Source organism: Loxodonta africana, chromosome 8 (genome assembly GCF_030014295.1).
Source record: "Loxodonta africana isolate mLoxAfr1 chromosome 8, mLoxAfr1.hap2, whole genome shotgun sequence".
NCBI classification, from domain to species: Eukaryota; Metazoa; Chordata; class Mammalia; order Proboscidea; family Elephantidae; genus Loxodonta; species Loxodonta africana.
Genome location: NC_087349.1, coordinates 84,092,367 through 84,115,955, shown reverse-complemented (window position 1 = coordinate 84,115,955; position 23,589 = coordinate 84,092,367). Strand labels below are relative to the sequence as shown.

At 44.1% G+C, this 23,589-nt stretch overlaps 1 protein-coding gene across 5 annotated transcripts in view; it reads left to right on the top strand.

Annotated features, from left to right (window-relative positions):
* The first annotated feature begins 298 nt into the window (after positions 1–298).
* IGF2BP3 (insulin like growth factor 2 mRNA binding protein 3) overlaps positions 299–23,589 on the top strand; it is a 130,409-nt gene continuing 107,118 nt past the window's right edge. For 2 of the 5 annotated variants that reach the window (XM_064290074.1, XM_064290075.1), the window contains exons 1-2: positions 299–859; positions 2,389–2,449. In XM_064290074.1, the coding sequence (XP_064146144.1) occupies positions 685–859; positions 2,389–2,449 (236 nt within the window). In that variant the 5' untranslated portion in view covers positions 299–684. The other 3 variants (XM_064290073.1, XM_064290072.1, XM_023544351.2) reach the window with 3 other exon arrangements.

Genomic DNA, 23,589 nt, shown 5'->3' with positions numbered 1-23,589 from the left:
AGCATTTTTCCTCCTCCCCCTCCTCAGAGTCCCTTGCCTAATCTCGTTTCCCCTCCCCCTCTTCCTCCTCCTGCTTGCTCTTTCCCCCCCACTCCTCGAAACCCACTCTAATTGAGGCGCTGGGATTCCTCACGTGAGACGTTGATTTGTAGTTTGAACACGTGGCTCATTCAAAAAGCCGGACACTCGGAGCGGATTTTTTCCGCCTCCTGCGCTTTCTTCCCTCCTCCCCCTCTCCCCTCGCTCCTGCCAGTCACCCTTCTGGGTTTTTTTATGGGGAGGCGGCGCTCTGCCCTCACGTAGTGTGATATTTTCACAGTCCGCTGGCCGATGCCAAAGGGGTTGGGGAGGAAGAGACAAAAAGTAGTTTTTTTTTTTCCCTCCTCCTCCTCTTTTCTCTCGCTAATCCCGCCTCCTCCTCAGAGTTAGGAAGACTCGTTCATGCGTCTGGGTTGTAGCAAGGCTTTTTCTTTTTCATTTTTCTTTTTTTGTACCTAGAAAAGGAGAAGCAAGAACCTTCAGACCTGATATTTCGCTCCCCGTTCTCGCCCTTGTTTTTTACTGGGTTTGTGCATTTTAAAGGCGAAAAGACGAGGGGAACAAAACCGCCAGATCCATCCATTGTGGGTGGTTTTAATTTTTCGTTTTTCTATTATTAGTTTTTTTAAACTACCAGTCTTCACAATGAACAAACTGTATATCGGAAACCTCAACGAGAACGCCGTTCCTTCGGACCTAGAAAGTATCTTCAAGGACGCCAAGATCCCGGTGTCGGGACCCTTCCTGGTGAAGACAGGCTACGCGTTCGTGGACTGCCCGGACGAGAGCTGGGCCCTCAAGGCCATCGAGACGCTTTCAGGTGGGCCCCGGCCTGGCCCCACCGGGGCGCCTGCCCCAGCCCTGCGCCGCCAGCCCCGGCCCGCCGAGGTCGGGTGCCCGGAGTCAGGCCTGTGGCTGCCGCCGGGGCGTCCGCGCGGGGCCCCAGGCCCGGCGAGGAGCCGGTGGAGGGTGTGAGGCCCGAGCGTCCACTCGTGTGGGGTCGGGGTGCTCTCAGATTTGGCTCTAGCTCCGCTCCCCCCCGTCTCCCCTCCCCCACTGGGGTTTGCCGGGCGAAGGTGGACCCGCTGTCAATAAAGCCAGGGCCAGGGCTAGGAGGGGCGCGAGGGGCGGCTGCGGAGCCCGTGCGCGGGGATGGGGGGCGCGGCCGCCCGCACCGGACCCCCGTCAGCGCTGCCACCGCGCCCAGCCCGGGCCCAAGCGCGTTCTCTCGGTTTCCACACACCGGGCCGGGGGGGGGGTGGGGGCGAGTGTGAATGCCTGCTTCGCCTTCCTTTCTCTGGTCGTTATTTATGGCGCTGGGTTCGCTGCAGACACCCAGACCCCGGCAGTGTGAGAAAGGAAAGAGGCTCGAATCTCTCAGCCGAGTGAGGCCGCGGGCTAGTGCCTTGCACTGGCGGCCCCGCGCTTCCTCCCGACCCTGCGGGAGGGGAGCGAGTGCGACCTGGCTTTCATTTTCAACTGCACTCTGTCGGACGAGCAAGCTGGGCAGGTGGGCGGGGGTGGCCGGTTGTAACCGGCGAGGGAGCCCCCGCTGCGGCGCTGGGCCGCCGGCGGCTCTCCGGAACCCGGCGCCCGGCTGCGGCCTCCGGAGTGGCGGCGCGCCCGTGGTGCCTGGCGAGGGCAGGAGACCGTGCGTGGCGGGGCGGCGGTCTTGGGCTGGGACTCCCAACAGGGAACCTACGCGGGGGTGCTTTTGCGAGCCCAGTGCCTTTCGGTGTCCCCCTTATCAACTCAGTACAGTTATGGGCGCCGCGCCGACCTTCGCGCGATGTTCAGTCTGGGCTGAGATGCAGCTCTGGGCGTTCGCTCTTCTACCCCGCCGCGCTCTCGACCCTTTCCCGCTACACTTCGTCCTTTCCAACCCTACCGCAAAGTGTTCCCGGCGGGCCTGGGCTTGAACCGGGTGAAAGGCCCGTGCGCCCCCTCCTGAAAGAATCTAATGTAGCCCCTCTCCCTCGGTTTGTCGTATGGGAGTGTCCAGGGAGGTGGGAGGAGGGCCGCGTCCATTTTGCGGGTGTTGTGGGGTTGGGTGACCCTCTGAGTGGCCAGGGGAGGCTTGTCGGGAGGGGGTGGAATGTTACTGAAATAGTGGGCCTGCCAGTTGATCCCACTCCCCACAAATCTGTAAACTAAGCACACACACACACACATAGCCGGGAGGTCATGCACAGTGTAGGGTTCCCTCTCGGCCTTTAGCCGCGTCCGGGGCTTGGGGGCCTTTCGGGCTCTCAGGAGGCCACTCGTCGCTGCATAGGCTGTTGAGGGTCCTTTGGGTTAGAAGAGCCGCTGAACCCAGCCAAACGTTTCCCACTTCTTGTGTGCCCACAGGTAAAGTGGAACTGCACGGGAAACTCATAGAAGTTGAGCACTCGGTCCCAAAAAGGCAAAGGTGAGTTTAATAATTCTTTTGTCACGGATTCGTTACTGAAAGACTCCTTTTTTACACAGCTGAAAACAATTTTTTTTTTTGCCTCCTATGCTTGTCGGGCTGCTGTGTGGCTTGGCGTTTCTCGTCATTTCCCCTCACTTTTAAGTTTATGGCAGCTGTGTGTGTGTGTAATGCTGCGAAGGAAAAGAGGGGTTGTCTGTGGCCCGGCAACTAGGTTATTGAATATAGCAGTCTCTCAAGGAAGCTCTCACAGCTAAATATTCTCTGGCAGAGCAGGTCAAGTTACTGCAAGGGGAGATGAAGTCTCCAAGGGGAGTGTTTTGGGAATCCGGGATTTAGCAAGCAGTAAGCAGTGGATGACCGATGCCTGTAGGTACTGGGTAGGCGAAAGCAGCTGCAGAAATGCTCGGGTGTGGCATGCCCGCCCTTCTCTGGCCAAGTTGGCGACGATGAGTCTCTGAGTCTGCCAGGCCCTAGGCACATGAGAGGAGAGGAATTTGCCTTTACCCTGTTAGCTCACCAGCTGGGATTGGAACACGTGAGTGAACGCTTGGGCTTCTCCACCCTAGAAATGCCTTCCAGTCCCTCCAAAGTTACATAGGTTTCTGCAAACACCGCCTTTGTCTCCGCTTCCTTTTTTTTGAAAGACATTTTTGTTTACAAATCTACCACCGAGAGATCGTGAACTCTGATGATTTGTGCTTCGTAAAAGCAGGGGGATTTCTCCTTCTCTGAGAGCATGTGTAGTGTCACTTGACAGAATATTTTGGAGACTGTTTTAGCCTCTGAAGCATTTTGGAGAAATGGCTCCTTTCTCCAGAGCAGCAGACTGTCCCGGCTCTCTCTTACTGGAAAGGCGCTGCTCCCTTGCGGTGCTGGGGTTGGCCTGTGTCTTCCTAGATTTTGCAAGGTGGGGTTAGGGTTACTGCTTTTCCCCTCCCATCCCCCACTCCCAGGGCCAAACAATAAACTCGAAGTTAATTTAAACCAGGGCTGTGTGTATCTGGTTAGGCATTGATGGTAAGGGTGTGTGTGCTGCAGGGTAGGAAGGGTTTGCTATACATTTCCCTGGTGCCCTGCAGAGAGGGATGGCTATGTGTGTCATCTTTGTACCTCTGTTTCTAGGTAGTGAGCTATGGAGGTAAAGCATTTTCACAAATTCTGTTTTTGGTGGAGTGCTAGTTTGGATTTTGGTCAATTTCTCTTGTTCATGTACTTAATTTTCATTAGGTTAATTGGAAAGGGATTTATGTGACCAGAAAGATTTAGTTCTTGTTGGGGATTTTGGGAGAGTTCAGGTTATTTCATGTAGTAATGTGCAATTGTTTTTAAAAAGGTTACACAATAATAGAGTGGGTACTGGAAAGTGTCTAAATTGATCTCAGTTTAACAGGAATTGAAAAATTGATGGAGAAGTCGTATCTCCCTACAAAGGAGTTTAAAAGTATAGGCTGTGTCGTGGTTACCTAGGAATAAGATGTATTCACATTCTTCAAATTATTAATTGGTTTCTTGTTTAGCACGTTTACCCTAATTTTCTTCAAATGTCAAATAAAAAATGAGAGATTACAACAAGTGGTTGTGTTGAAGACTGGCATTGAGTTTCTAAATTTAAAGATAAAAATCTTAGTTTTTCATGTCAATGTAGATTACTTTGTCTTGCCCTCCTGCTTCTCCAAGTGGTGTGAATTTGTCCCCATGTGTAGGAAATTAAATTTAAAACATCTGGTATCACCTGCCATTTTATTCTTAACGGCTTTTGCCCAGCCTAATAACAAACTTTTTGCTTACAATCAATAGGAACTCCTCTTTAGGAAAGCACATAAAATAAACTGTTGTCAGTGGCAGTTAAGTGTTTATCAGTTTATTGACAATGTAGATTAAGATTGTCTAGCTGAGTTTCACTAATGTTAAGATACTCAGGATTTTAAATGATGAGTGATACTATTTTACTTGCAAAGTAAACAAAGGTGAGTACATTGGAGACAACTTATTGTGTCTTTGAGGGAACAGCCAAGTAGATTGTTCGCTGCTGTTGAAATAGCTCAAAACAAGTTTCTTTGCCCAGGAAAACTTAATGGAAATCTATATTTAAATTTTGTTTTAACTGAACCTGGGAACTGTGATGCAATTTCCCTTATCTGGACTGTTCCACTGCCTGTTTAGGCTCTGGGACACATGCCCAGCACCTATGGGAAGGTCAGGAGGTGGGGCTGGGGGGTTGCCATAACAGTGAGTTGAATGCTGCAGACCAATCCTTGCCAAGTGGGCCTGCTGGACTTCAGTGTGAATTTCTTTATATTTAGCAGTCGTTGCATTCCATCCCATCATCATGTGGGCATCTGAGGCAAGCATACCCGCATGTGCAGCAGTGACCTTTATACCTGCTGTCCAAGGCATGTTGGGAACTGGGTGCTGGAGAATGCTTATGGCAGCATTCTGAGATGGATGAATGGGCTTGCAGCAACTAAACGGGAGCAGACCCAGAAGATGATTGGATGTGTGGCAGGCTGGTCTAGCTCTGAACTGCAAGCTTAGCTGGGCGGGGACCCTTTTCAGGAAGGGGCATTGTTGAGTTTGGTTCTGACCAAGCTTAGCTCCTGATTACCCAAGTCTCAAGGGAATGTGGAAGGAATGTTGCTTTTCTGCATTCAGATACCCCTCAGTTGAGGGAAGATTATAGCAGTACTTTGTAGAGTTGGAGGTCCCCTGCATCCGGAATGAAGAGAAGATTGCATTGGGTATCTTGACAAGTTGCACTTTCTGTTGTAAATGTTAAAGATACTGCACATGAAGACTTGGCTTCACTCTGAGGTATAGGCTTAAAAAAAAAAATTCCCCTTTGGGGGTAAGAGTGGGTGTGGAAATAGTTATGACTTCGAAAGACTAGCTGAATTTGGTTGGAGGAGCAGCTGATATCTTATGGGGCCATGTACTGCCCCTGTGTGATTATGTAAATAGCACTGATGTCTTTGTTATGTTGTGGGTTGTTGGGCATGCGAGAGGGAACAAGAAAGTTGCTGATGTTGTAGAGCTAAGAAGATGGTGGTTTTAGTTCATTCTCTATGGTTTTCTTAAAGTATGAGAATTTCATATTTTTTGTTCAGGTTTTTTTTTTGTTTTCCAGCATATCCATTTTTGCTTAAACTTCCTCTAGATTTAGCTGTGAGACTTGATTAGGATTATGTATAGCCAAAATGGTGTTTGAATGAAGGAGAAAAAATTGGTCATTCTAGTCACTGATTTTTTTTTTTTTCCGGGAAGAATCCTTTAAAACATACTGTGGTGCCTAAGCCCAAATGTCCTTGTTTTTTGTTTCCTATTAAAAAAAAAAAAGTGGACAATTTATTTCCGTATTTAATATGTAAGTAGTATAGACAGCATGTATAAAAGTGATCGGGGTTTTCAATGTATCTTATTTTAAGGAGTCCTGGTGGTGCAGTGGTTAAGTGCTCAGCTGTCAACCGAAAGATCAAGAGCTTCAAACCCACCTGCGGCTCCGTAGGAGAGAGATGTGGCAATCTGCCTCCCTAAAGGTTTACAGCCCTGAAAACCCTGTGGGGGCGGTTCTACTCTGTCCTGTAGGGTTGCTATGAGTTGGAATCAACTTGATGCCAACAGGTTTGGTTTGGGGTTTCTTTAAAGGCTAATATTGCATTTTAATAGCTTTTTATAGAATAGGATGGTAACCGTGACCGGCAACGTGCCCGTTAGCCAGGGCATATGACTCTCTTCAAGGGTGGGCAGACTTTTAAGTCTTTGGACGACAAAAGCTGTTCTTAATGCTGATCAGCACAGGTATGCGTGGCTGTGCTGCTCCTTCCTCATTGCTGTGGTATTGGCCAATCTTGTGAATTGGGGAGGTTTCTCACACACAGACTTGTGGTTCTGAATGTTTGCATACTTTCATGGCTGGTAAAGAATTATAAGCAGGTTTATCATTGGAGTGCTCAGTTTAAGATCAGTAATGCATGACTGCTTGCATGGTGGTAGACAGATAACTTTTTTTTGATTTCTTATCATTTTCTCAATACTGTTAGAGGCATATCTAAAGATTTTTTACTTTGGCCTTATTTAAAAAAAAAAAAAAAATGTTAAGTAGCTTCTATTGTGTGGCTGCCCATAGTAACCCAGAGGAAGATGTTATGGGAACATGACATGTGCCTGGAGCCAAAGCCAGTGGGAATTGAGAATATTGGCTTCTGTCTCTGGCTTTTCCGTAGATTTGTGTGACCATTTACCTTCCCTGTTCAGTCCAAATTCCGTTATAATAAACTACAAGGGACATGTTTTGTTCTGAGGTTTTGCCATTCTGGATGAAATAAACGGGCTATCAACTAAGGATTACAAATATCTTTTGGAATTAGAGATCTGGGGTTTTCCCTTTAAGAAACTTAAATTTCTTTTCTGTAGTATGGTAGTTGTGCCGCCTTTGCGCGTGTACCTCTTTTGGGCAGTCAGCAGAGCGGAAATGATCTTTGCTATGCTTTGAAATACAACTGCACTTAATGTATCATTATAGGACTGGGATTTTGTATTAAAGTGAAGCTGTTGAGGCACCTTCCTGTGTTTGCAGTGACTCCTTTGTAATTGTCCTTAGTGGTATTCAAGCAGTAACTTCTCTAGTAGTAACTCATTTTTGAGAGGCATGAATTACCATTCAGTAACTCTGGCAGTTGGTTTGAGCTGCGAGGAAGGAGAGAGGAGGAAAGATGAGATAGGTAACTGCTATTCTTAGCTGAGTTTCCTTTATTGACTGTTCCTCTGATTAAAGCATTCAGAGTCGTGGGACAGGAGGTGGCAGTGTAGTAGCAGTGACCAAAGGGTAGGATTGGTGGTATTTCTATTTGGGATCTCTGCCCTGTAAGTCTGATGTTTCCAAATTGGTTTGGACTGTCAGGACTTTGCTGGAAGGCTGGTAGCAAGTGTAGTTTCAATGTTCTTTTAGAATTGAGGGTGTAATTTATCAGGGTCTGAAATTGCTGTTTGGTAAGTGCTCAGTATTGGTAAATAAACATAAATATTAATAAAAAATGAAACTTATTACCATGAAGGGGAATACATTGTACATAAACTACATATTTTAGAGAGCTATCCTAAGACCATTTAATTTGATTAGGAAAGAGGTTGAAATTGAAGAAGTCTTAAGTCCTTAGAATAACTGGCTCATCACGTAGTTGTTCAGAGTTGATTTCCCTGAGGTCAGGATATTTCAGTTATCTATCTTTGGTGCATAAAAAGCTACTCCGGTAGTGATGATGGTTGCACAACATGATGAGCATAATTAATGTCACTGAAGTACACGTGTGAAAAATGTTGAAATGGCAAATGTTTTGTTAAATGTTTTTGTACCACAATAAACACAAAGTATTCTGATACTTAGTGACTCAAAACAACAACTGATTCTCAGGATTCTGTGGGTGTATTTGGTGGTTGGTTGTGTTCCACATGGTGTTATTTGAGGTTATTCACTAAACTGGACTAAAAGAGCCAAGAAGTTTTCAGTCATATGTCTGGCCCTTTGGTGATTGTCCATTTGGCGTTTTTCCACATGGTACCTCAACACCCAATATTAGCTGAACTTCTTTATAGTATGATGCCTGGCCGTCCCAAAAGAAAGCAGAAATTGCTAGACATCTTAAAACACTGGGCTTTTGTCTGTCCCATTCTGTTGGTCAAGGCAAGTCACAGGCCAGTTCAGATTTGAGGGTACGTGAACATAGACTCTTTATACGATGGTAGGGAGTCTCTGGGTGGTGCAAACAATTAACATGCTCAGCTGCTAACTGAAATGTTGGAGATTCGAGCCTACTCAGAGGTACCTCAGAAGAAAGCCTCAGCAATCTACTTCTAAAAAATCAGCTGTTGAAAACCCTGTGGCGCAACAGTTCTACACGTAGGGTCATCATGAATTGGAATTGATTCAACAGCAACTGTTTTTTTTGTTTGTTTGTTTCCGTGGTGGAGTGCTTTGTATGTACAGAGAGGGAGGAATTGATAGTGCCCGTTGTTGTAGTTTATCTTATACACATTGGGAGGAGGGACAGGGCCTTTGATGTGCTTGAAACATAAAATATCTGAAAATTACATTTTGTATTAGAAATGGGGAGTTAAACCCCATTGTAATATTCAGGCAAGAAATGATGGTATTAGCTTTGGAGGTATGCTGGTGGTTCTCAAGACCACCCTCAGGTTTGATGATTCTCAAGGAGGGCCCACGGGGCTCAGCATATAGTTGTACTCATGGCTATGATTTATTGCAGTGAAAGGATACCAAGCGTAATCAGCAAAGGGAAAAGGCACATGGGATGAAGTCCAGGGAGAACCAGGGACAAGCTTCCAAGGGTTCTCCCCTAGTGGAGTCACACAAGACATGCTTAATTCCCTAGCAATGAGTCATGACAACATGTATGAAATGTTGCCAACCAGGGAAGCTCATTAGAGCCTCACTGCCCAGGGTTTTTATTGGGGACTGATCACATAGGCATACCTTACCTGGCATGTACCCAAATTTTGGATTCCCAGAAGGAAAGCAGGCATTCAGCATAAACCATATTGTTTGTACAGACAGTTAGGCACGATGAACCAGTCTAATCAAGTAATGGTGGAAATCCTCCTAAAATCTAAGTTATCTGGCTCAAGCAAGGGAGTCCACCCTTGTAAGCAAGTCTTTCAAAGGACAGCAGTGAGGTCTGCAAAGTAAATTGTTTCCTGCAGAGTAGATAACGAGAAGTGATCAAACTCTATATTTTTAAGGAAGAGCCAGTGAAATTGGCTGATGGATTAAATGAGGGAGGAGTATGAGAAGAGTTACGGATGACAGCAGGTTTTTTTGGCCAGGGCAGTGTGGTGAAGGTTGGTGCTATTTGCCAAGATGGAGAGTATTGGGGAGAGTAGCAAGCAGGTTGCTGGATGGATATTGGTAGCTTTGGTTTTTGGCATATTATGTTTCTAATACTTATTAGAAATTTAAATGAAGAAATTGAATGTGTAGTTGGATGTATCAGCCCAGAGCTCAGGGCAAGGTAGAGGATGGAGGTGAAAATTAGGGGCTTCATTAGTTTGTGGTATTTGAAACCATGGAATTGAACAACATGGCCAAGGGACTGAGCCTGGGGCTCTCAGGAAAGAGGAACCACTAGCAATGGAGACAGAGGGAGGCCAATGAGGTTAGGAAAGCTAGCAAAGTGAACTGTCCCTGGGAGACAAGAAAGAAGCCTGTGGAGAAGGAAGGTGTGATCAGCTGTGTAGAATACTGCTGAGAGTTTGTGATTTAGATAGATGAGTGCGTGAGTGGGGGTGGTGTTAAATCGCAGCCTTCTGGCTGTGCTGTAAATAGATGGGGAATGATTTACCAATTTTGGAGCAGCCTGGAATACAACTGTTCCTCCAGGATTCATTTATTAGAAATACAATCTTTCTTCCAGAATTCATTTGTTAGGACTTTGGTTCGTTTTCTTATTTTCCGGAAAAGTCCACAAGCACATTGTATTTATAACCTGCTAGATTTTAGAGATGGAAGAGTCTCTAAGTTAAATAAACCCTTTTGCCCAACGGACAAGACTTGTTTGTGACATCTGACAATTGACCTACTCTTTGGCATTTGCTTCCACACTTCTGGTGACTATGGGCTCACTTTCCTATAGACAACTCATTCTGCTTTTTGTTAACATTAAGTGTTAATGTGATTAACATAGCATGGTTAGTATTGAGGAAATTCTCTGAAGATGTCTTAGGTTCCAAAATAGTGTAGATTAAGTGGAGTGCTGGCTAGTGTAGAGTAAGTTTAGGTGGTGGTCTAAATACTTCATCTGACAAGCAGGGGTTGAAACTACTGGCCAAAACATTTCTGGATTTCATGGGCTAGGTTGACAATACTTTAATCACTGTGTTGTTTTAGTTAGGATGCCGGGAGTAAATTAAGCATCCCTTTCATTTTATTACTAGAACTTTTGTGATTAGAAAGGTAGGAAACCTTTTGGGATGTGAACCTAAATGCCCTCATTTTTGCATATTTAAAAATCTTGTCTTTGGTAAAGTATATTCTGCCCCAAGTTATGAATCCTGTCTTTGATGGCCACAATAGTTGCCAAAATTACGTGATAAAATCAGTTGATTTTAAGACTGTTGGCTTTGTCTGAATAACTCCTTTCCAGACTTTTTTTTTTCCCTTTGTGTATTCAGGTCCTTTGATCAATGCAATAATACTTTCAGAATGTGTTACACCTCATAAGGAAAAATAGTAAAATTGAGATAGCACAACAGATTTTTTTTGGTGGTATCAGTTGCTTTACCGCAGGATTCTCCACAAAGCCCTGGGAGAAGAAATGACTTGCCCAAGGCCCTGCAGGTGATTTGCGGGCCACATTTCCAGATCCTGGGACTCTGCCCTGCTGTCCTTCCTCCCATTTAAGTTGTCCAAATCCTCAAAGTAGCTTACACAGCAGCCTGATCGTGTTTGAATTGGCAAGTCAGAGCAGAAATACACTGTTTTTTGCCTTCTCTGAAGTACAGAAATCCTGTTTGGCTTCTTTGAAGGGTTGGTTTATTGTCTTCCTTTTAGGAAAAAGACCGGTATAGTTAGTCTGGAGCCTGGGGCTTGGTGTAAAATAAAACATTTGGACATTCTGTCCTAAGAAAATGGGACTATTTATTATTTTGCCTTCATGCCTTTTTTTAGCAGCTTTGTCTTAATATAAATGACTTGGCAGAGAAGGGGGGAGGGCAAAGGAGAGATGAGGGTAGGACAGAAGGCCTGGAGAGGAAGATGACTGTGACTTTGTCTCACGAGGGTGGTTGTGAGTCAGAGACATACTCTTAGTTTGCAAAAGAGATAGGGGTGCCTGGAGTGGAGCCCACCTTGCCTGTTGTGCCAGCCTGTTACCAAGCTTGGTAGGACCCTGGCTTGTAGAAGGAAGTCTCTTCAACTTGTGATAGTGTTGAGGAACAGGAGAGATTACCAAAAACAAAAACACCAAGCCCATTGCTGTCTAGTTGATTCTGACTCATAGGAGGGAGAAATTGAGCTGAAACCTCTTGATTAGGAGTCCTGATAAAAGTTTACCTCTTGTGTCCTTGTTGAGCTGAAGGATATAGCCAGAAGAATGTGGAACGTGACGTCTTAGATCTGGTTTGGAATCTTAGCTCCATTTATTAAATGCAGGATAAATTAAGGATGAGGAAATTGAGGTCTGGACGGGTTAGAGTGGAAACAGTACTTCATAGGGTTTTGTGGGATAATGTGTGTAAAGCATCAATACAGTATCACCCAGTATCACTCCAGTGGCAGCTTGTTGTATTTTTCCCCTTGAGATTCAGATACAAAGTCTGGACCTAGGTTAGATTTGGTGGTGATTGCAGAAATATGGAAAATCTTAAGTTGTTTGCGGGATATGAACTAATTTCAGTGGAAACTGAAGGTGGTTTTTTTGTTTTTATTTACAATTAGCAAGTATTATTTTTTTTATTAAAGTATAACCTAGATACAATAGATTGTATAAATATTAAGTGAACAGCTTGCTGAATTTTTACATATATATATTTTCAAATTAATTCAGGAGCACATTAAATAAAATGTGAAAACATTTATTTTCCAGTACTCCCTGTCCCCATGTTACTTCTCAGGGGTTACCACTGATAACTTGGTATATTATTTTCCAGAAATATTCTGTGTATTTGCAAACAGTTTTAAATATAATAGTGAAATCATGTTTATTTTTTGTGCTTTTTCTAAATAATGCATCCTGAAGAATCTTCAGCGCAGGTACAAATAGTTTTTTTTTTTTTATCTCTTTTTTTTTTTTAAGCTAACAGCTGTGTTGTTCAGCATGGGTGTGCAATAATTTAACCATTAATTTTTTCATAGTGCTTTCAGTCAAGCATACTCATATATATGTATACACACACGTGTATACACACACGTCTAGGTTGGGTATTTATATAAGGTAAATTCTCAGACTGGGAATTAGTATGTCAAAGGACATGCACATTTAAATTTGAAACGTTCCGCAAAAAACTTCAGTTTTACTTATATTGACACACTTAGTCATAATTTGACAACAAAGAGAGCTTCTTGCATTGAAGTATGCAGTGGAGCAGCTTGGTTAAGAACTGTATATAAGTCCAGCAACAACAGCCGTACTCTTTCTGTACCATGGATGTTATAATAATTCTGACAAATCTGTCTCCCATTTCATTTGTGCTCCTGTGTACAAAAATTTAGTCAGAAGTCTATAAAATTAAACTGATAATTTTTAGCTCAAATACCTAACTTTCATATTCTCCCATACATAACCTGTACCAGTTGTCATCAAGTCGATTCTGACTCGTGGCAGCCCCGTATGTGTCAGAATAGAACTGTGCTCCATAGCGTTTTCAGTGGCAGATTTTTTTGGAAAATACATAACCAGGCCTTTCTTCCTAGGCACCTGTAGGTAGACTTGAACCACCAACCTTTTGGTTAGCAGCCAAGCATGTTAATTGTTTAGATCTCTCCTCAAACTAACATTTCTTGTAGTGGGAACCTTATTACTTCACATTTCGAAGAGAAATTTGGTCAAAAATTAGCTTCAAAGAGACAGTGCTACACTTGGCTTGCTACCCTAACTGGGCAGGTTGTGATTGGTGAGCTTAGTTAGAAGAACCTGTGATGTTGTTAAAATGGTTAAGAAGTGGTTGAGTCCTACCCCCCCTCCGAGCCCCCGTCCCCCCCTCCGAGCCCCCGTCCCCCCCTCCGAGCCCCCGTCCCCCCCTCCGAGCCCCCGTCCCCCCCTCCGAGCCCCCGTCCCCCCCTCCGAGCCCCCGTCCCCCCCTCCGAGCCCACCCTCCTCCTCCCCCCTCCGAGCCCGCCTTCCCCTCCTCCCCCTCCGAGCCCGCCCTCCCCCTCCAAGCCCGCCCTCCCCCTCCTCCCCCTCCAAGCCCGCCCTCCCCCTCCTCCCCCTCCAAGCCCGCCCTCCTCCCCCTCCAAGCCCGCCCTCCTCCCCCTCCAAGCCCACCCTCCTCCCGCCCCCGCTCGAGGCCATCATCCCCCTCTCCCAAGCCGGTTCTCCTGTTCTCCCTGCAAGCCCCTTGCTGTCAGGTCCATTCTGCCTCACAGCGACCCTATAGAGCAGAGTAGAACTACCCCATAGGGTTTCTGAGGAGCAGCTGGTGGATTTGAACTGCTGACCTTTTGGTTAGCAGGCAGACTCTTTACCATTGTGCTGCTAGGACTTCATTCCCCCTTCCCCAGTAATCCCCAGATGTCTACTTTTTAACAGTCGGCTGGTTTTGCAAAAATAGTGAAGTTTCTTTTTCTTTGGAGAGTTAAGTGTGGTTGAAAATTTTAATTTCCATGTTTTTTGTTTACCTACTTCTGTATTTTGAGTTTCAGAAATGAATTCATTTCTTATGGCTTATAAATTTTTATAACAAGCCCAGGTTGAGCAACTGTACTTAAAGTTGGTTCCATGCTAGGCTTCAGGGGCAAATAAGACACTTGTCTTGAAAAGCACATGGAGTACAGCAGTGTTCACTTTGTCCTGTTTCAATTCCTGGGTTGATGCTATTTTTATTTCCATCAGTAACCATGGCTCACTGTGGCAGTGATACTAATGTGGGTTAATCTCTCTGCAGGTAAAGAGAAGTTGTAACAGCCATATGTCATGGAGTGTATGTGGAATGCTGCAGAAACCAGGAGGGGCATTAGGCTTAGCCAGGGTGTTGGTGGTGTGGGCCAGGGATAGATTCACAGAGGGACGTGAAGGCAAGCAGAGGCTAACCGTGTGCAGTGGAGATAGAAAAGGCAGAAGGACAGCAGGAGCCAAGGCGTGTAAGTGTGAAATATCCTGGTGTGTGCGGAAACTACAAGCTGTTTGGGATTAGAGAGACTCAAGTGTGAGGCAGGATGGTGGTCAGGCTGAGCCTAGAGGAGTGGCTAGAGCAGCCAGTGTTTCTGAGGGAGTGACTGTATTATTCCCATTCTTCATGTGTTTAATTTTGGGGGCTCCAGCCAGCTTAGTTAATGCTATTTAGCAGATGGTTATTTGAGATTATCGTTCTTTGATTTAGGTTAATTTTGGGATCTGCTCACCAGAGATCCTGTTGAACTGCTTTTGCCTCCTCAGTGCTTCATGGGAACCACTGTGACCCCAAACCTCCCATGAAGTTCAAAGCTGTTCTTAGGGTACCCTCTGATAGGGTGATTCGGGTAAATTGTATTCTAGAACTAGAAATCCTACAGTAAGGTTGGCTGAGCCCATATTACTTTTGAAGATAAGTTGTGGTGAAGTGAAAATAATGATGATTAAAGCTCCTGGATATTTGATTTTTTATTTGATATAATCCCAAGTGATGTAATGAATGTTTGGGGAAAAAATGCAATAGATAATTAAATGTGGATGTTCTACTAACTGAGTGAAGTTAACAGTAGCAGTACAGGGCAGTGGTAGGAAGGGCCAATGGCATCTTGCTTGGAATCCTTGCTCAGGTCTGTGATCTTGGGCAAACTGATTAAACTCTCTGAGCTGAGAGTTTATCTGTAAATGGGGGCAGCAAAATCTATTGCACAGGGTTTTGGGAATGAAATGATGTTTGTAAAGGACATCTTGGGGTATCTGACATCTAAGTGGTATTATTGTCTGATACTAGTAAGTTTATGTATTTACCAACGTATTGCCATGTGATAATTGGAAATAAGTGGTGAGTGTGTCTATTCCTGCGTAGTCCCATGGTTTGTGTCTCACGTGTATAGATACTTAAGAATGTTGTGTATCTTTTTTTAGAACAGGGGTATGCCCTGTTGAATAAGTTAAAAATGTGTACTTTATGTCTAGATGCTTGAGTCTTAGGATTCCTGACATGTCTTTAGTTGTGAAATTATCTTAAACAAGAGAGATCATACTTAAAAAGAAATAATACACCCGGAGATAAAGGAACTCCTGCTAATTTCAAAGAAGTGGACAACATAGTACAAAGATGACTAGTACTTCAGAAAAGCCAATATACATAGGAGATACCCAATCTTATGAATCATTAGAGAAATGACACTATTGTGGCTTTTTTTTTTTTTTGCCCAACGGATTGGGAAAAATTAACAGATAATATCTGGTGTTACCAAGAGTGTGGAGGAATGGGCATGCCACCTGCTAGACATTGGCAAAGACGACTTGGCATGCCATTTGGCAGTATCTGTTAGAACTTAAAATGTGAACACCCTTCAACTGCGTGTCATGGAAGATAACCTATTCCTCATGGTTTTGTGCCATCTTTAAGCACAGTTTTAATCAGTAATTGTAAAAAGAGCTCCAGATCACCAAACAGGACTTGGTAAAAAATCATCTGAGTTGTTTGTTGTTTTGGGCCTCTGAGTCAATTCCAACTTATAGTGATCCCATGTGATAGTGTAGAACTGCCCCATAAGGTTTCCTAGGCTATTACCGTGACGGGAGCAGATTGCCAGGTCTCACCAGAGTGGCTGGTGGATTTGAATCACTGGCCTTTTGGTTAACAGTCAAACACTTAAACGTTGTACCACGAGAAGAAAAAAATACCATTGAGTCACTATCTTACTTATCTAGTGCTGCTATAACAGAAATACCACAGGTATTTGACAAACACATTTATTCTCTAACAGTTTAGAAGGCTAGAAGTCCGAATTCAGTGCACAGTTCCAGGGGAAGGCTTTCTCTCTTTGTCGGCTCTAGGGGACGGTCGTTGTCATCAACGTTCCCTAGTCTAGGAGCTACTCTGTGCAGGGACCCTGAATCCAAAGGACACGCTCAGCTCCCAGCTCTTCTTTATTGATGGTATGAGGTTCTTTTCTCTTCACTCTCTTATATCTCAAAAGAGATTTACTCAAAATACAACCTAATCCTATAGGTTGAGTCTTGCCTCATTAACATAACTACCTCTAATCCTGCCTCATTACCATCATACAGTTTAGGATTTACAACACAGGATAATCACATCATATCACAAAATGGTAGACAGCAACACGATACTGGGAATCGTGGTCTAGCCAAGTTGACACACATTTTTTTGGGGCACAATTCAATGCATAACAGTCACCCAAATTGAAAAAGCATATGGAAGATATCCAAACCAAGTTTTATTCCAGAATTTAGTTCTTCCAAATAAAAATGGCGCTCCATGAAAAAAGTGGTTGCTTCACCTTGTAACCCGAACAACTGCACGCTTGCTTTTTCTCCAGCCATCATGTGCAGCAGAAGTCCTTTATGCATACTTCCCTTTCCACAGATCACAAAGACATGTGTGCTCAAGGGTCAAGATTTAATAAACATCAGTAATTTTTACTGTTTAATCAAGGACACTTGCAAATGAAACTGCAGGCACCAGTGAAGGATACAATGACCACTAACTAGTATAGTTTGGTCTCACTGCTGTGATTTGTGCTAAAGTGTCAATAAGTTTTACCTACCCTTGATTTTGCACCATCAGTGAAAAAGACAGTTACCATCTTAAACCAAAAAAAAAAAAAACTCCAATGCTGTCAAGTCGATTCCGACTCATAGTCACCCTATAGGACAGAGTAGAACTGCTCCATAGGGTTTCCAAGGAGCGTCTGATGGATCTGGACTGCTGACCTTTTGGTTAGGAGCCGAGCTCTTAACCACTTAGTATTATTATAAAAATAGTTTTGACTTCTTGGACCCCCTGAAGGGACCTCAGGGACTTTGAACTACATTTTGAGAATTGTTGTTCTACACTAATATGTTGCCTGAAATTACTTGTATCTGGTATTCTGGAACTACTTGTGAATATGTATTTAAATCATAGCGGGACAGATGGCAAGAGCAAGTGAGGATTTATGCAACTCCATGACATGTTAGCTTCAGTAGGGAATTTTGCGCAAAGTTTGAAAAACAGGTGTGAGAAGAGGAAAAATAATAATTAAAAAAAAAAAAAGTAAGAAACGCTAAACACGAAGAGGAAAAATCTAGATATATGAAAGTTCAAATGTTTAGAATAAATTGTTGAGGAATGCTTATAACAAATGCACTTGAGTACAGTGAAGTGAGTTTGGGGATTTGGGCACCTGCAGTTTGGCTTTAAGTTTCTCAAGTCAAAGGTTCTTTGTGCTGACTAGAGGTCTACCTCGACTCCACGGCACTAGGTTTGGTTTTTGGTTAGTCCTAAAATGTTAATAACATTTAACTAGGATTTTAGGGCACCGTTGGAAGTTGGAGCCCTGATGGCGCAGTGGTTAAGAGCTACAGCTGCTAACGAAAAGGTCGGCAGCTTCAATCTACCAGCCGCTCCCTGGAAACTGTATCGGGCAGTTTTCTCCTGTCCTGTAGGGTTGCTATGAGTGAGAATTGACATGACAGCAGTGAGTTTGGTTTTTTTTTTTTTTTTTTATTTTAACAAGGGTTCACAGAGCCGTGGTGATGCAGTGTTGGGCTGCTAACCAAAAGGTCCTGTGGTTGAACCCAGCAGGCAGTTTGCTTCTGTAAGGATTACAGCCTTGGAAACTTTGGAAACCGTACGGGGCAGTTCTCCTCCGTCCCATAGGGTTGCTATGAGTTGAAATAGACTCGATGGCAAGGGGTTTGGTTTATCAAAGTTTCTTTTGAGAGTTTAGATGTATAGAGGCTGAAAGCTTATGGTGACTCATTGTAAGGATATTCCAGTGTGAGGAGTCCAGCCTCTGACAAAATTTTCAGCCAGGTTTCCTTGCTCTATAAATGTAGTTGAATTAAAAAAAAATAACTAGTTTTGCTCCTGTCACAGAACAGGTACTCCTCCTGTCTTGACAATTCTTTTTTTTTTTTTTTTACCTTTTCCTTCAAGAATTATATTAAAACAGTTGACTCATCATGGTATTTCACTAAGTTTTTTTACATTCTGTGCATTTTGTCTGGTTTGAGACAGCTTGGTAGCTTGCTGTTATATTGTCTATTTTAAACGGTGCTGCTCTTAGATGATATTGTTAGCTGCTGTTATGTTGATCCGTGACTCTGGGAGACCCCATGCACTATGGAACGATCGGTGCCATCCCCACGATTGGTTTCGGATTGTACCATTGTGGTCCATGGGGTTTTCATAAGCTGCTTTCGGAAGTAGATCACCAGGCCTTTCTTCCTAATCCATCTTAGTCCGGAAGCTCTGATGAAAACTATTCAACATCATAGCAACATGCAAGCCTCTGCTGACACTGGATATGGCTGTGCTAGGTGCATGACTGAGAGTCGAGCCTGGCTCTCCGAAACTGAAGGCGAGAATTCTACCACTGAACCATCAGTGTTCCCTGATCTTAGAGCTTAGCAGTTTTTAAATGATTTATTCAACAACTATCTATTAAGTGTCTACTACATGCCAGTTACTGCTTTAGGTGCTTGGGAGACAAAAGCTTATGGTCCAGAACTGCACTGTCTAGGTTTCTAGGGTAGCCATTGACCATGCAACTATTCAACATTTGAAGTATGATTAATCTGAATTTAGATGTGCTAAAACTGTAAAATAAAACACTAGATTTAGAAGACTTAGTTAAAAAAAAAAAAGAATTTTTTTTATATTGCATGTTGAAACGTTTTAGATATATTAGGTTAGATAAAATGTATTAAAATTAATTACACCTTTTTTTTCTTTTTTACTTGAATGTACCTACTGGGAAACTTAAAATTACATATGTGGCTTGCATTTGTGGCTTGTGTTATATTTCTATGGGGTAGCACAGATCTAGAGGGAAGAGACGAAATAAATATATAACATGAGGCATGTTAAAGGATATAGAGACAAATAAAACAGGGTAAAGGGAAGTGGGGACACTTCCTTACCATCCTGTGGGTGATAGGAAAGGCCTTTCCAATAAGGTGCTGTGTGAGGTGAAGGATTCGGGGGAGAGCAGGCCCAGGAGCTCTGAGATCAGTGCATGCTCCCTGCCTTTCCAGGCAACCAGCAGGCTAGTGAGGTGGAGCAGAGCAGCAGGGGAGAGCTGTCGTTGGCAGGTGGGAGTGGAAGGGAGAGAAGCACCGGCCTGCCATGGAAGGGTTTTTAGAAGGAATGGTTCTGATCAGGTTTACCTTTGAAAGGGAACTCTCTGGCTACTGTGTTGAATAGACCCTGGCTGGAACTAGGGTTATCATGGTGGTGGTGGTGATGAGTGGCTAGAAACTTCTAGTTTGAAGACAGAGCCAGCAGCAAGTATGGATGGACTGGATGTAGGGAGTGAGAGAAGAGTCAAGATATCTAAACACTTTATGACTCAAGCAACCAAAAGGATGGAATTTCCCCTAATTGAGACGAGGAAGTCTTGGAGCAACATGTTGGGGGTTAGTAAGGAAGATTGTGAGTTCAGGTTGGACAGGTTAAGTTGAGATGCCTATTAGACATGTGGAGATAGGCAATTGAGGTCTGGAATTCGATGCTAGAGGAGTCATCAGTGGATACCAAAAAAATCAGTTGCCGTGGAGTTGATTCCAACTCAGGGTGCCCCATGTATGTCACAATAGAACTATGTTCCATAGGGTTTTCAGTGGCTGATTTTTGGGAAGTAGATTGACGGACCTTTCTTCTGAGGGGCTTTGGGGTGGACTCAAACCTCCAACCTTTTGGTTAGCAGCCAAGTGCATTAACTGGTTGCATCACCCAGGTACTACCACAGTGAACTGTCTTTGTTGTTGCTGTGTGCTGGCTCCAACTAATAGTGACCTTAATAGGACACAGTGGAACTGCCCCATAGGCAGTTGTAATCTTTATGGGAACAGATTGCAAGGTCTTTTCTCCCACGGATAGGTTAATGAGTTTGGACCTCTGACCTGTCAGTTAGCAGCTGAGTGCATAAACATTGGCACCTTCTACCAGTGAATAAACTTGATGCAGTCAAGTTGATTCTGATTCATAGTGACCCTGTAGAACAGAGTAGAACTGCCCCATAGGGTTTCCAAGGTGGTAATCTTTACAGAAGCAGACTGCTCCATCTTTCTCCGGAGCGGCTGATGGGTTCAACCCCATGAGCTTTCAGTTAGCTGCTGAGTGCTTTTTCAGTTAGCACTGTACCTACCACCAGGGTTCCTTCCACCAATGAATTAGGTTATTGGTAGGTGCTGTTGAGTCGGTTCCAACTCATAGCAGAACAGAACTGATACAACAGAGCAAAAACACTGCCCAGTCCTATACCATCCTCATAATCATTGCTATCTTTGAGCCAGTTCTTGCGGCCACTGTGTCAATCCATCTCGTTGAGGGTCTTCTCTTTTTCACTAACCCTCTCCTTTACCAAGGGTGATGATAATGTCCTTCTCCAGGGACTGGTCTCTCCTGATAACATGTCCGAAGTACTTGAGATGAAGTTTTGCCCTCCTTGCTTCTAAAGAAATTCTGACTGTACTTCTTCCAAGACAGATTCGTTCGTTCTTCTGGCAGTCCATGGTGTATTCACATTCTTTGCTAACACCATCATTCAAAGGCATCAATTCTTTGGCCTTGCTTATACATTGTCCAGATTTTGCATGCATATGAGGCGATTGAAAATATCATGGCTTGGGTCAGGTGCACCTTAGTCCTCCCTCACGGTGACATCTTTGCTTTTTAACACTTTAAAAAGGTCTTTTGCAGCACATTTCCCCAAGGCAATACATTGTTTGATTTCTTAACTGCTGGTTTTATGGACATCGATTGTGGAGCCAAGTAAAATGAAACCCTTAACAACTTCAGTATTTTCTCCATTTATTATGATTTGCTTATTGGTCCAGTTGTGAGAATTTTTGTTTTCTTTATGTTGAGGTGTAATCTATACTGAAGGCTGTAATCTTTATAATCTTCATCAGTAAGTGCTTCAAGTCCTCTTTGCTTTTCAGCAGGGAAAGTTGTGTCATCTGCATACCGCAGGCTGTTAACAAGTCTTCCTTCAATCCCGATGCCGTGGTCTTCTTCATATAGTTGAGCTTCTTGGATTACTTGCTCAGCATACAGATCGAATAAACGTATTAAAAGGATACAACCGTGGAGGTGGAGCCAAGAGGGCGGAATAGACAGACACTTCCGTCGAGCCTTCTTTACAACAAAGACCCGAAAAAACAAGTGAAACGAGTATATTTGTGACAAGCTGGGAGCCCTGAGCATCAAAGGCAAGCTTAGACAACGAACTGAAGGGTAGGGGGAGGAAGAGACCATTCAGAAGTAGAGAGGAGATACCGGACCTGGGTCGCGGGGAGCCCTCAGGCACCATTCCCGGAGCGGCGGCTGGCTGGTACTAGCATGCAGCCGCAGTTTCCTAAGGGAGAAGCAGCCAGCCACACAGCTCACTCATACCTCCAGAACCTGAGGAGAACGGCGCTCACGGCAAAAGCTAAGTTCTTATATTTTACTGTGCCCCGCCCCCCCACCCCCAAGCCGGCTTCAGCGGCTGAATCCCTGGGCCTGAGATAGGCCCTGTTGAGCACCTAGAGCCATCCTTCTGGCCTTGGGGAAGGGAAAAATTTGCACTTGGGGGGAAAAGATAGTTTGCTAGCTCCATTAACCAGGGGAGCTCAGGACAGAAGCGGCTCCTATACAGGCATAAACCGTCCGTGGATCTTGAGCACCCTTCCCTTCTGCATGGACCAGTGTGGGCCTATTTCGGGAGAATAGGCCCTTGCTGGCAAATTCCGACCATTTCAGCTGTGTGGTAGAGAGGCGGGTGTTTGATGTTTGACATTGCTTTGCCTGTTAAACAAGGTCTTCACCTACCCACATCAGGGACCTAAGGACTGGTAGCTCCACTCAGGTCACCCAGTGACCCGCGACAGGGGTCCAAAGATAACTGGTACCTCCCAGTCCTTACAACCAAAAACTTTGGGTGCCCGTGGTCTGTCTGCAGAACCTACCCACCTGCACGCTCTAGGGAACAGGGACCCATCTTCCTCAGAGACACTCGGGGGTTGATTCTCAGCCCCCTGCCTTGTTCAGAGCGTGACCCCCTGCTGCAATCAGATACGGGTATATACACCAATCACCCCTGCCCCTCTAAGACAGTAGGACAGAGTCTGTACCACACACTTGATATCAGCCACCTGGAAACCTGAGCTGAATTCATACAAGAAAACTGAATAGACTCCTAGACTGATATACCTGATAATAGCTCTAGCCAGCTGGGGACAGGACACCAGAGCTCCAAAGGCGAAAATAATCAAGCTGGCTCACTAAGCAATGCATAGGGGGTATACCAAAACAAAACAAAGCAAGCAGTTATGACACAGTAAGCAAGCATAGACTAATACAATAACTTGTAGATGGCTCGGAGACAACAGTCAGTATCAAGTCACATAAAGAAACAGGCCATGATCACCTCAACAGGCTCTCAAAACAAAGAATCCAGGGATCTTTTAGATGAAAGTGCATTCCTGGAATTACCAGATGCAGAATACAAAAGTTTTATATACAGAACCCTTCAAGACATCAGGAAGGAACTGAGGCAATACGCAGAACAAGCCAAGGAACACACAGATAAAGCAACTGAAGAACTCAGAAAGATTATTCAGGAACATAATGAAAAGTTTAATAAGCTGGAAAAATCCATAGACAGACAGCAATCAGAAATTCAGAAGATTAACAATAAAATTACAGACTTAGATAACTCAATAGAAAGTCAGAGGAGCAGAATTGAGCAAGTAGAAGCTAGAATTTCTGAACTCGAAGATAAATCACTTGGCACTAATATATTTGAAGAAAAATCAGATAAAAGAATTAAAAAAAATGAAGAAACCTTAAGAATCATGTGGGCCTCTATCAAGAGAAATAACCTACGAGCGAGTGGAGTACCAGAACAGAGAGGGATAACAGAAAATACAGAGAAAATTGTTGAGGATTTGTTGGCAGAAAACTTCCCTGATATTGTGAAAGATGAGAAGATATCTATCCAAGATGCTCATCGAACTCCACATAAGGTAGATCTTAAAGTCACCTGGACATATTATAATCAAGCTTGCCAAAACCAAAGATAAAGAGACGATTATAAGAACAGCGAGGGATAAAAGAAAAGTCACCTACAAGAGAGAGCCAATAAGAATAAGCTCAGACTACGCAGCAGAAACCATGCAGGCAAGAAGGCAATGGGATGACATATTTTAAAAATTGAAGGAAAAAAATTGCCTGCCAAGAATCATATATCCATCAAAACTGTCTCGTGAATATGAAGGTGAAATTAAGACATTTCCAGATAA